At 43.7% G+C, this 13,838-nt stretch overlaps 1 protein-coding gene across 1 annotated transcript in view; it reads right to left on the reverse strand.

Annotated features, from left to right (window-relative positions):
• The window catches only part of SLC24A5 (solute carrier family 24 member 5), a gene marked incomplete at its 3' end in the record, with an annotated part of 105,033 nt that overhangs the window by 52,995 nt on the left and 38,200 nt on the right, over positions 1-13,838 (reverse strand). Inside the window, exons 2-3 of the mRNA XM_082254928.1 lie at positions 4,988-5,167; positions 2,861-2,944 (exon numbers count right to left, since the gene is read on the reverse strand). Of these exons, the coding sequence (XP_082111054.1) occupies positions 2,861-2,944; positions 4,988-5,167 (264 nt within the window). The remainder of the gene's footprint in view (positions 1-2,860; positions 2,945-4,987; positions 5,168-13,838) is intronic.

A 13,838-nucleotide genomic window follows, 5' to 3' on the forward strand; every position in this document is an offset into this window, starting at 1 on the left:
TAAGCAGTTTGCTGATGGCATGCAGGTCTCCTGCACACGGTCAGTTTATCTGTATACCCATACATCACAGACAGGAAGACTCAATTAACTACTACAGTGCTACACATTGCTGTGGTACTTCATTGACATATACAAGCTGACAGCCGTTAAGTACGCTGGGGCTTGTAGTTCATTCTCACACAGAGCTGTGTATGAATGATGCGGCTGTGTGGGCTAAGCCTTGCACGACTGCACTGTTTCCAAACAGTGACAGCTAGTACAGGGAACTACTCCCCATACTGCTGCCACAGGTGGGGGGGGGGGGCAGCATCTGCAGCACTAGGAACATGTTACATGTTCCTCCCTAAAATAGGGTGGACTTATCATAAAGATGAATTCCAGGTATGGATATTTTTACATAGTTGCATTGGTTCAGCTTGTACCAATGTAATTATGTATATACCATACCAGGCTAATCCCCTTGGAAGCTGGAAATCACTGAAGTAGACACTGTTACTACAATGCTCCCTGGGTCTCATGCGGAGCAGCTGCCCGGGTGAATTTTGAACACTGAAGGTTGCCCAGGTGCTCTTCAGAAATAGTGTTGCATTTTCTCAATGATTGCAAAGTTTGGAAGTGGAGAGGTGGGACTCTAATGTCACGATCTCTATCTCATCCAATCAAAGAACGCTTTGCAAGCATTGAGAAAATGCAGTTCTATTTCTGAAGAGCCCCTGTGTTTAGCAGGCAACCTTCAGTGTTGTAGTAGCAGTGTCTACTTTGGTGATTTCCAGCTTCCAGGAGCATCGGCCAGGTATGGTATATACACAGTTATAATGATCCAAGCTGGACCAATGCAAATATGGAAAAATATCCATATCTGGAATTCCTCTTTAAGATATATGAATGAGCCTAAAGTGTGTGCAAATTCAAAAAAAAAAAAAGAAATTCTCTTATTTGCTGCCTTTTGGTCTGTTACACAGACCATTGAAAGTAACTTTCTGCAACACAGTTCAGAATTATTTTAACAGATAGTAATGTGGCAAAACATGCCCATAACATTTACTCATAGTTACATTAATTGCCACCAACAAACACACTAGGTTACCAAAAGTATTGGGACGCCTGCCTTTACACGCACATGAACTTTAATGGCATCCCAGTCTTAGTCCGTAGGGTTCAATATTGAGTTGGCCCACCCTTTGCAGCTATAACAGCTTCAACTCTTCTGGAAAGGCTGCCCACAAGGTTTGAAGGTGTGTCTATAGGAATGTTGGTGGGAGTCAATTATTAGATTAAATCCTCTTGAATGGGAACAGCTATCAAAATATGGTCGGTCCCTGCTGAAGTGGCCAAATTTTGATCCATCTATGGCCAGCTTAGGAATAAACTCTGATCCATTCACTGGTCTGCTATGGAGAAAGAGCTTTCAAATCATTGTTATTGAATTCTTTACAGGGATACACTAGGGACAAGGAACAAGCAGGATACCCCAATGTATTATTTTATAGTAATTATAGAACAGTAGCTTGGTTAAGAAGTGGTTACTAAAGGCAGTGGTTTAATACATTTGGCCAGATATTAGTGCAACAGTGTTGTGGGAGGTAGCAGCTGGTCTCAATATCTTTACAAAGACTACATGACAATAGGTGAAAATCTACTCAACCAACCCCTAAAGTGTCCAAAGAGTGATGCCTGCCTTTCTTTTTATTTTGGTGCTGTGTGAGCGACATTCCTTCTCTTTAGTGCTTATCCGCCTAAAGTACACCCTTTAATTGTCCTAGGGGTTATTTACTATGTTGTTGGGAGCCACACCTTTAAATAAGCAGATATAGCCCTCTCCTATTCCAGTTGTGGTCTACCGTATACTCATGAGGGTCTCTCACTGTAAATGTTTATGTTCTTTTTGTTGTCTAAATTTTCAATAAACAGATAAAAAAAAAAAAAAAAAACCTAAAGTGAACGACTGGTGCCCCTATGGGTGCATTATGGTATCATATTGCTGCAGCAGGCTAACTGGATTTATATTAGCATCCTGGATATAACTCATCACCCTTACCATAGCTTGCTTTATCATTTATTGAAAATATACAGTATATTGAGCTCTTGGAAACAAAGAACAGGTTTGCATCTTTTAGAATAAGTCCCTAAAGAGAGTCGGTTACTTTTCTTATACTGGTTCTCTTGTAAGAAGAAACCCCCAATTCACTGATCCTCACCTTCGCAGCACCTCCCCCCCCCCCCCCACCATTCCATGACTCTTTTGGAACCCTTAGGAAATATTGGGTCCTTTTGGGTATGGAGGAGCATGTACCCTTTCCCAGGATGAGTGGCCAGTTGCCAGGTGCAAACACCAACACGAAGAGGATACTCAGAAACATAGAAGAGTGATAGCAAAAAAAAAAAAGAAAAAGACCAAGCGGTCCCTTTCTTTTATACTTCTACATGCTTTATTTTCTTTCCATTTATGTTTTTTTAACTTTGTCTGTGCATAGATCTTGGTTTGTCCCAAGCATGTTTGAACCCATTTACTTTGAATGAGGTTATCCTGTTTAAACTCCGACAGGAAGCCTAAACAGAGTTATGACCGAGTGGTGGGTAAACGCAATGGGTCAAGTATCAGCGTTTGGGTAAAGTAGTCTCTTTAGGTCTGGATTTACACTTCTAGGTTGCAGAAATGCATGCCTTACCACAACACAAGGTAATGCGCTTAACATGTGTTGCATTGCTATTCATCATGAATGGCACCCCAAGGCACTAAGGCAGCACACCTGTATTTTAGTGCACCATACATACAGCAAATAAAATAGTACTACATTTCCCTGGAGTTTGGATTTAACATTCATAGCTATGCTAACATTCTTTTTAAAAACCACATTACCTAGAAATACAGTGACGAATTCTGGTGCTGAACTTCCCACAGCCATGAAAGTAGCTCCAGCCACATCCTGGGAGAGGCCAAGGCCTTACATGGGATACAAAGACAAAAAAAGTCAGAGTTCAGAAAAGAGACACAGAGTCAGTGTTCAGAAAAACAGCTGTAGATTTTCCAAAATGCTTCAGTCACTTCTTCAGCTGCATGCTCCATTCTACATAAATAGAATTTCAGTTGTAGAATTAAGCCCCAAAATCCATTACCCACCTGCCTACTGGGCAATTTTACCCCCTTCCTGCCCAGGCAAATATTCAGCTTTCAGAGCAGTCACACTTTGAATGACAATTGCGCGTTCATGCAACACTATGCCCAAACAAAATTTTTATCATTTTTTTTCACACAATTAAGCTTTCTTTTAGTGGTATTTAATTACCACTGGATTTTTTTTTTTGTTTGCTAAATTAACAAATAAAGACCTAACATTTTGAAATTTATATTTTTTATAGTTTGTTATACATTTTTTTAAACAGCTAATTTGTTTCTTCACTGATGTGCGCTGTTGAGGCTGCACTGATGAAGTGGCACTGATAGGCGGAACAGATAGGTGACACTGATTGGCAGCACTGGTGGGCACTGTTGGAACTGCACTGATAATCAGGACATGGTTAATCAGTGCCCTGATTATCAGTGTACATGTCCCTTTTGGAGAAGCCGGTTATCGGCTCTCTTCTCCTCTCCTCATGCTGTTGGCATGAGGAAAAGAGTGCTGATAACCGGCTTCTGTGTACATCCATGATCAGCTGGGATTGGACACAGCTGATCCCTTGGTAAGGAGCTGCTGACTGGCTCTTTACCTCAATCTGTGATCAGCAGTGTCCGGAGAAGCAGAGCTAATGATGGCCTCCTAGAACTAGCCGGCCGCATGTAGCTGTACATTTTTGCACTTTCGTTTTCATTTTAACTTTGTTTAGGTCTACAGCTGACCATAGATCGTACGGATTTAGATCCATTTGTGGTCACACCCGCTTAACAGTAGTCGATTCAAAGAGATTGTTGGAAATTTTTTCTCAATCAGCTGGCTGCAGGCGCTGATCAGTGTATTCTGACAGCTGTTAGAATAAAATGTCCCATTGTGCAGGATTCCTCACTTGTGTGGATAAGGGAATCCATTCCAAGTCATCTATGGGAAAGTTATTCAGAATTTTTTTTTTTTATTTAAATTTTCAACTTCCTTTAACAAACTAAGCTGTCCAGACAAAGTTGCAGTTAGAGGGTTGAGACAAACCATTTACCGCTGCAGGGGTGCTCACAATGGTCAGCTTTGATAAAGGTAACAGTGATAAACGGTAACTGCTTATAAAGTGTTAGTCGGAGTTCAGTCAAGTTCATCTAAATCTTCTAGTCTAACATCACCCTCTACCCAGACTGACAATACTATTGTCCAAAAGGTGTCTCCATTGATCCTCCATTCAGCATGCAGTCACACGCAACGATTATCGGCCGACCGATTGGCCGTCTTTTGTCCAGAGTTGTGTTTTGTTGGTTGGAATGTGCTTAGACTGCACACAAATTTTCTCGGCCAACAAAAATCAACTTCAGAAGTGATGTCATGTGCTGGTTTACTTTCCGTGTGTTTTTTCTTCTCTAAGCATGCCCAGTCTTGCTCATCAGATTTTTGTCTGCCGAAATCTGTACTGACTGACAGAAAATCGGCCGTTGTGTTTACGGCCAACAAAAATTGTATAGCCTGCACACCAGATTTTATTCGGCCGAAAAGTCGGAGTCGGTTGTCGAAAGCATCATACTAAGAAAATTCACGGCCAGCTATCGACACGTGTGTACAGGGCATAAGGCAGGAAGTGTGTTACTGGTCAGATCACCAGGGGAAATAAAAGTAAAAGCTTTAAAAAATAAAAAAAAAAAGACAACTAATGCAGCCAACATCTAAGATATGGTAAGCACCAATACATTACATTTTTGATTTTGGATTTAATACCGCTTTATTGATACTCAGTACCCAACAATAACATTGAATTAATGTCTTCTATTCAGTGAAATATGCAACAAAATAAAGGTCTCCAGATGTGTTTTACACTTCAAAGCCTTTTGAGGGCACTTCTACTTAGCACTTACGTTCACTGATGATTTCTAGAGAAGGGATGAAATAGTCCTCACAGATGATGGACACAGCCAGAAACATGTATAGGATGACTAGGAAATGAATGACGATCCCTCCATCTCTTCTCTCCTGTTGTGTGAATAATCCTTTGGGAAACTCCGAGGATGGTGAGACAATGCAGAGCGTATCATTTTCTGAAAGAGATAAACATGGCTTAGACAAGACTTACTCCCAGATAAATCACATTCTCTTGCTTGGTTTTCACTCTTAAAGGCCAAGTATATCTAGAATTGATATTTTAATAATGGATGGATACTGGTGTAATCAAATCACCCATTGACTTTTTTACATCTCTTGAGAACGTCAACTCTGAGAGTTCCATATCTGACATTCTAGCTGTGTTCAATATGTCAACGTGTAACCAAGCAAAAGAAGAATCTCCCCTACTGCTACATTCTTCACAACAGAGGCATAAATAGGAATCATGGGGGCTCCTAGCTAAATTTTGATGGGGCACCCATTTAACTTGTGTAACTGATCATTACATAAAGTAAGCATAAATCAAGGCGAGGCAACACGAGAGATGTCAGTATAGCCTGGACTACTAGTGACCAGTGTTAATGTATGTAAAATTACTGTGCCACTGTCTGCAGAAGCAGCTGCTGACACTACAATTAAGCAATACTGTTAAACAACTAGAGATTAGGGTTGAGCGGACACCTAGATGTCCGTGTTCGACGGGTTCGGCCGAACTTTAAAAAAAAGTCCGGGTCCGTGTCCCGGACTTTTACCGAACTTTTCCCGGACACCGAACCCCATTGAAGTCAATGGGGACCCGAACTTTAAGGCACTAAAATGGCTCTAAAACACCAAAGGAAAGGGCTAGAGTGCTGCAAATGGCAGCAAAACGTAATTAAGAGCATGGCAAGTGCTCTGCAAACAAATGTGGATAGGGAAATAACTTAAAACAACAAAAAAAAACAGAAAAATAAAACAATGTTCTTCTTCATCTCTGAAGGACGAGGCCCATATGGAGTAGGAGGGAGGTTGAGGTGGTGGTGGATGTGGCGGTGACATAGGCGTGCGCACAGGGTGTGCTGGGTGTGCCTGGGCACACCCTAATCACCTAGGGCACATAGCATTGCCAGTGAGGAGATGGGAAAGATCTCCCTGGGACCTGCTCTGCTCTATTTCTCCTTGCCTACAGGTACATGGCCCCGATACATTACTCTCCCTGCTGGCAAACACATGCATGTGTATTTCAACTTTGGGGTGCACACCTTAATGCAATAGGCTGCGCACACCTATGGGCGGTGTAGGTGGAAGCGGCGGTGGAGGAGGACCAGGGCCGGATTAACAGCATCATGGGCTTGGTGCTGAGGATTTTGAAGGGCCTTAAGGGCCGTGCCTTGCCATGCACCCAGAGGAGGAAGGGTGCAGCCATGCATGCCTAATTCAACATGGGATGCTGTCTCTGAAGCCCATAAACACATCCATGCATCGCCAACTGTCCCTCCTTGTCCGGCCTTCACGCTGTGTGGGGAGGTTCTGAGGGTGCTGCCTGGGGAAGCGAGCATAGAAGCCAGACTTCTGTGTTTACAAGTGACAGAAGAGCGGTAACAGTGAATATGGCCAACCCGGGGCCTATATAAAAGGTAGGGGCCTGGAGCTGCAGCTCCAATAGCCCCTACATTAATCTGGCCCTGAGGAGGAGGACGAGGTAGCCAACACTGCTTCTTTTCAAAAATTTTAAATGAGGGTACACCCCAAAAGAGTGAGAAAGAGCAAAAATGGAACAATGGGTGGGTAAGGTCGGTATCCATTGCTATTCTGCATAAGGTACGGAAAAGTCCCGTGGGATCCATGCCTGGTTCATTTTAATGAACATGAGCTTGTCCACATTGTCTCTGGACAGGCGGCTGCGCTTGTCTGTTATAACGCCCGCAGCCGTGCTAAATACCCGTTCAGATAATACACTGGCTGCAGGGCACGCCAGCACCTCCAAGGCGTAAAGGGCAAGCTCAGGCCATGTGCCCAATTTGGAGACCCAGAAGTTGAAGGGGGCAGACCCGTCATTCACTACATGTAGGCGTGTGCACACATACTGCTCCACCATGTTGGTAAAATGCTGCCTCCTGCTAAGACGTTCCATCTGAGCTGCTGGTGCTGCTGTTTGTTGTGGCGTGCTGACAAAGCTTTTCCACATTTCGGCCATGCTAACCCTGCCTTCTGAGGTGCTGGCGGTGCCCTGGTTGCGTTGGCGACCTCCTCCTCCTCCTCCTCTGCCTTGTGCTTCCACTGTGGCCCCGCTGTCAGATGGGAATGCCAGCAGCATGGCGTCTACCAGCGTGCGCTTGTACTCGCGCATCTTGCGATCGCGCTCCAGTGAGTGAATTAAGGACGGTACGTTGTCCTTGTAACGGGGATCCAGCAGCGTGGCCACCCAGTAATCAGCACAAGTTAGAATGTGGGCAACTCGGCGGTCGTTGTGGAGACACTGCAGCATGTAATCGCTCATGTGTGCCAGGCTGCCCAGAGGCGACGAAAGGCTGTCCTCTGTGGGAGGTGTATCGTCCGTGTCCTCTGTATCCCCCCAGCCACGCACCAGTGATGGCCATGAGCTGGCCTGGGTGCCACCCTGCTGTGAACATGGTTCCATCTCCTCCTCCAGCTCCCCCTCCTCCTCATCCTCCTCATCCTCCAGAACTGTGCCCCTGCTGGACAATTGTGTCCCTGGCGTTTGTGTGTGCAGGAACCCACCCTCGGAGCCCCTTGCGAATGACTGCCCTGAAAGCCTTTGAAATGTTACCTCTTCATCCTCCTCCTCCTCCTCCTCATCCTGTGCCACATCCTCTTCCATCATCGCCCAAATTGTTTTTTCAAGGAGGCATAGAAGTGGGATAGTTAAGCTGAGAATGGCGTCATTGCCACTGGCCATGTTGGTGGAGTACCCAAAACAGCGCAACAAGGCACAATATATGCAAATGTCAAATATGCAAACTATGCCGCAATTTAATGTTTTTTACACCAAAAGGGTGTGTATTGAATAGCGGAATAGGATAAAAAACTGTGTATCTCACACGTACAAACACAGACTAGGCCCGATTAAATTTTTTCCTACCCTAAAGGGAGGATGAGGAAGAGGAGTATGGAACATGCAGCACCCTCAAATCTTCAGAAGTATGAGATGAACCCCAAAAACTTGGAAAGGTGGATCTCTCTCACACGTACCAACACAGACTATCCCCCAATTTAACTGATCCCCAAAGGTTTTTGATTAAATAGCGGAATAGAAAATATGATCCAAAAAAAGTGTATGTATATCACACGTACACAACCACACTAGGCCCCAATTACTATTGTTTGTACCCCTAAAAGGCTAGATGAGGAGTAGGGGGAGTATGGAACAGGCAGCACCCTCAAACCTTCAGAAGTATGAGATGAACCCCAACAACTTGGAAAGGTGGATCTCTCTCACACGTACCAACACAGACTATCCCCCAATTTAACTGATCCCCAAAGGTTTTTGATTAAATAGCGGAATAGAAAATATGATCCAAAAAAAGTGTATGTATATCACACGTACACAACCACACTAGGCCCCAATTACTATTGTTTGTACCCCTAAAAGGCTAGGAGTAGGGGGAGTATGGAACAGGCAGCACCCTCAAACCTTCAGAAGTATGAGATGAACCCCAACAACTTGGAAAGGTGGATCTCTCTCACACGTACCAACACAGACTATCCCCCAATTTAACTGATCCCCAAAGGTTTTTGATTAAATAGCGGAATAGAAAATATGATCCAAAAAAAGTGTATGTATATCACACGTACACAACCACACTAGGCCCCAATTACTATTGTTTGTACCCCTAAAAGGCTAGATGAGGAGTAGGGGGAGTATGGAACAGGCAGCACCCTCAAACCTTCAGAAGTATGAGATGAACCCCAACAACTTGGAAAGGTGGATCTCTCTCACACGTACCAACACAGACTATCCCCCAATTTAACTGATCCCCAAAGGTTTTTGATTAAATAGCGGAATAGAAAATATGATCCAAAAAAAGTGTAAGTATATCACACGTACACAACCACACTAGGCCCCAATTACTATTGTTTGTACCCCTAAAAGGCTAGATGAGGAGTAGGGGGGGTATGGAACAGGCAGCACCCTCAAACCTTCAGAAGTATGAGATGAACCCCAACAACTTGGAAAGGTGGATCTCTCTCACACGTACCAACACAGACTATCCCCCAATTTAACTGATCCCCAAAGGTTTTTGATTAAATAGCGGAATAGAAAATATGATCCAAAAAAAGTGTATGTATATCACACGTACACAACCACACTAGGCCCCAATTACTATTGTTTGTACCCCTAAAAGGCTAGATGAGGAGTAGGGGGGGTATGGAACAGGCAGCACCCTCAAACCTTCAGAAGTATGAGATGAACCCCAACAACTTGGAAAGGTGGATCTCTCTCACACGTACCAACACAGACTATCCCCCAATTTAACTGATCCCCAAAGGTTTTTGATTAAATAGCGGAATAGAAAATATGATCCAAAAAAAGTGTATGTATATCACACGTACACAACCACACTGGGCCCCAATTACTATTGTTTGTACCCCTAAAAGGCTAGATGAGGAGTAGGGGGAGTATGGAACAGGCAGCACCCTCAAACCTTCAGAAGTATGAGATGAACCCCAACAACTTGGAAAGGTGGATCTCTCTCACACGTACCAACACAGACTATCCCCCAATTTAACTGATCCCCAAAGGTTTTTGATTAAATAGCGGAATAGAAAATATGATCCAAAAAAAGTGTATGTATATCACACATACACAACCACACTAGGCCCCAATTACTATTGTTTGTACCCCTAAAAGGCTAGGAGTAGGGGGAGTATGGAACAGGCAGCACCCTCAAACCTTCAGAAGTATGAGATGAACCCCAACAACTTGGAAAGGTGGATCTCTCTCACACGTACCAACACAGACTATCCCCCAATTTAACTGATCCCCAAAGGTTTTTGATTAAATAGCGGAATAGAAAATATGATCCAAAAAAAGTGTATGTATATCACACGTACACAACCACACTAGGCCCCAATTACTATTGTTTGTACCCCTAAAAGGCTAGGAGTAGGGGGAGTATGGAACAGGCAGCACCCTCAAACCTTCAGAAGTATGAGATGAACCCCAACAACTTGGAAAGGTGGATCTCTCTCACACGTACCAACACAGACTATCCCCCAATTTAACTGATCCCCAAAGGTTTTTGATTAAATAGCGGAATAGAAAATATGATCCAAAAAAAGTGTATGTATATCACACGTACACAACCACACTAGGCCCCAATTACTATTGTTTGTACCCCTAAAAGGCTAGATGAGGAGTAGGGGGAGTATGGAACAGGCAGCACCCTCAAACCTTCAGAAGTATGAGATGAACCCCAACAACTTGGAAAGGTGGATCTCTCTCACACGTACCAACACAGACTATCCCCCAATTTAACTGATCCCCAAAGGTTTTTGATTAAATAGCGGAATAGAAAATATGATCCAAAAAAAGTGTATGTATATCACACGTACACAACCACACTAGGCCCCAATTACTATTGTTTGTACCCCTAAAAGGCTAGATGAGGAGTAGGGGGAGTATGGAACAGGCAGCACCCTCAAATCTTCAGAAGTATGAGATTGTGTTCACTGTACCCCACAAAGATTGAGTTCACTGCACCCCACAATGATTGTGTTCACTGCACCCCACAAAGATTGTGTTCACTGCACCTCACAAAGATTGTGTTCACTGTACCCCCCAAAGATTGTGTTCACTGCACCCCACAAAGATTCTGTTCACTGTACCCCACAAAGATTGTGTTCACTGCACCCTAAAAGGATGTTGTTCACTGCACCCCACAAAGATTGTGTTCACTGCACCCTAAAAGGATGTTGTTCACTGCACCCCAAAAAGATTGTGTTCACTGTACCCCCCCAAAGATTGTGTTCACTGCACCCCACAAAGATTGTGTTCACTGCACCCCAAAAAGATTGTGTTCACTGTACCCCCCAAAGATTGTGTTCACTGCACCCCAAAAAGATTGTGTTCACTGTACCCCCCCAAAGATTGTGTTCACTGCACCCCACAAAGATTGTGTTCACTGCACCCCAAAAAGATTGTGTTCACTGTACCCCCCAAAGATTGTGTTCACTGCACCCCAAAAAGATTGTGTTCACTGCACCCCAAAAAGATTGTGTTCACTGCACCCCACAAAGATTCTGTTCACTGTACCCCACAAAGATTGTGTTCACTGCACCCCAAAAAGATTGTGTTCACTGTACCCCCCCAAAGATTGTGTTCACTGCACCCCACAAAGATTCTGTTCACTGCACCCCACAAAGGATTTTGTTCACTGCACCCCAAAAAGATTGTGTTCACTGCACCCCAAAAAGGATTTTGATCACTGCACCCCAAAAAGGATGTTGTTCACTGCACCCCAAAAATGATTTTGTTCACTCCACCCCAAAAAGATTGTGTTCACTGCACCCCACAAAGATTGTGTTCACTGCACCCCAAAAAGATTGTGTTCACTGTACCCCCCAAAGATTGTGTTCACTGCACCCCACAAAGATTCTGTTCACTGTACCCCACAAAGATTGTGTTCACTGCACCCCAAAAAGATTGTGTTCACTGCACCCCAAAAAGGATGTTGTTCACTGCACCCCAAAAAGGATGTTGTTCACTCCACCCCAAAAAGATTGTGTTCACTGCACCCCACAAAGATTGTGTTCACTGCACCCCAAAAAGATTGTGTTCACTGCACCCCAAAAATGATTTTGTTCACTGCACCCCAAAAAGGATTTTGTTCACTGCACCCCAAAAAGGATGTTGTTCACTCCACCCCAAAAAGATTGTGTTCACTGCACCCCAAAAAGATTGTGTTCACTGCACCCCACAAAGGATTTTGTTCACTGCACCCCAAAAAGATTGTGTTCACTGCACCCCAAAAAGGATGTTGTTCACTGCACCCCACAAAGGATTTTGTTCACTGCACCCCAAAAAGATTGTGTTCACTGCACCCCACAAAGGATTTTGTTCACTGCACCCCACAAAGATTGTGTTCACTGCACACCAAAAAGGATTGTGTTCACTGCACCCCAAAAAGATTTTGTTCACTGCACCCCAAAAAGATTGTGTTCACTGCAGCCCAAAAAGATTGTGTTCACTGCAGCCCAAAAAGATTGTGTTCACTGCAGCCCAAAAAGATTGTGTTCACTGCAGCCCAAAAAGATTGTGTTCACTGCAGCCCAAAAAGATTGTGTTCACTGCAGCTCACACACAGAAAAATGGATGTGGATCACTGACACCTGCCTATCTCCAATCCCACACCACACAGCAATATCGATTGTAGTTTGTAGAACACAGTTTCCCTAAAATTCAGCAGACTCTGTCCCTAACAGGATTGAGAAGAGATCGTAGATCAGGATTGAGTGCAGACCCCACCCCCCACACAGCAATATCGATTGTAGTTTGTAGAAGACACTGACCCTATAATTCAGCAGACTCTATCCCTAAAATGCCTACAACTCGCCCTGCCTAAACACTCCGACCTGTCCCTCAATTCTATCCGGACACAAATGGTTTTTTCCTGCCTATCTTTCCCTAATCAGCAGCCAGCACGTTGATGTGTGCTCTGTCCCTGAATCTAAGCAGCATAATGACGCCGCTGCGGCTGCCTCGAACTTATAAAGACTTGGTCACATGCTTCAGACGGCCAATCACAGCTACTAAGACATTTGCAGGCATGGCTGGGATGGCTTAAGGCACACCAGTTAAACGATTGTTGATTGGCTGTTGAAAGCCCGCCATGAAAAGAGCGCCAAAGCATGCAAAACCCGGAAATAAAACGACCGAACACGGATTTTTACCCGAACATACAGTAAAGTGTCCGTGTCCGTGTTCGGGTAAAAAAAATCAAATTATTCGGTACGAACACGAATAATACAGTCCGTGTTCGCTCAACACTACTAGAGATCCAAAACAAGTGCCGCACTATGAATGAAGAAAATGTCAGAATGTTCTAACATATAAAGTGTACATATAACCATAACAGAAATATATATGTCTGTGCAAACAGCAAACAAAGTGCTATATGTGCAAAATAAACAAAATATATTACTCATAAACTTTATAAATTGTATTAAAGAAGTGCAAAGTACTGGAAATATGAGTAAACAGTGTTCAAATCAAGAGTAATGTCCATATCCAAAAAACAGTGGGCAATCTGTGTTCAGGAGGTGGAAGAATGTCGCCACAGGTGCGACCGTCACCATAAAGGGAAGTCAGAAGTGCTTACCAGAAATTGTGGACTCTACTGCAGGTAGCAGAGAGACATACAGGCAGAGGGCTAGAAACCTTAATAGTGCAACATCACTATGGGGTTGGCAGCATCTCTTTAAATCTCTCGGATACCCAGAAAAACAAAAAGGTCTCCTCATATTGTAATATCAATGTCCACCCCAGATGATGTCCATGTGGCTGAAACGTACGTCGGGTTGGATTGAGTTTACTCCATGATATTGCGCTACCACTTGTGATCACATTTGAATTGCCTACTATTTGCACAGAAATGTAAGTTTTCTGCTTTTTAATAAAGCTTGGTTTTGATGATATTACACTATGATGATATTAAAAACTTCCCACACAATGGACAAACTTGATTAGTATCTGATACAGTATCGATCCTACGGACCTGATCCTAAGTGGTGTTAAGGAGTTTTTAACAGGCTGGGAGAAGTGTTTTACTTGGTTATTATGATATCTTTGGCCATTATGGAGTAAAGGCCCGTACACACGATACG

Source organism: Pelophylax lessonae (assembly GCF_965119305.1).
Source record: "Pelophylax lessonae genome assembly, chromosome: 4".
NCBI classification, from domain to species: Eukaryota; Metazoa; Chordata; class Amphibia; order Anura; family Ranidae; genus Pelophylax; species Pelophylax lessonae.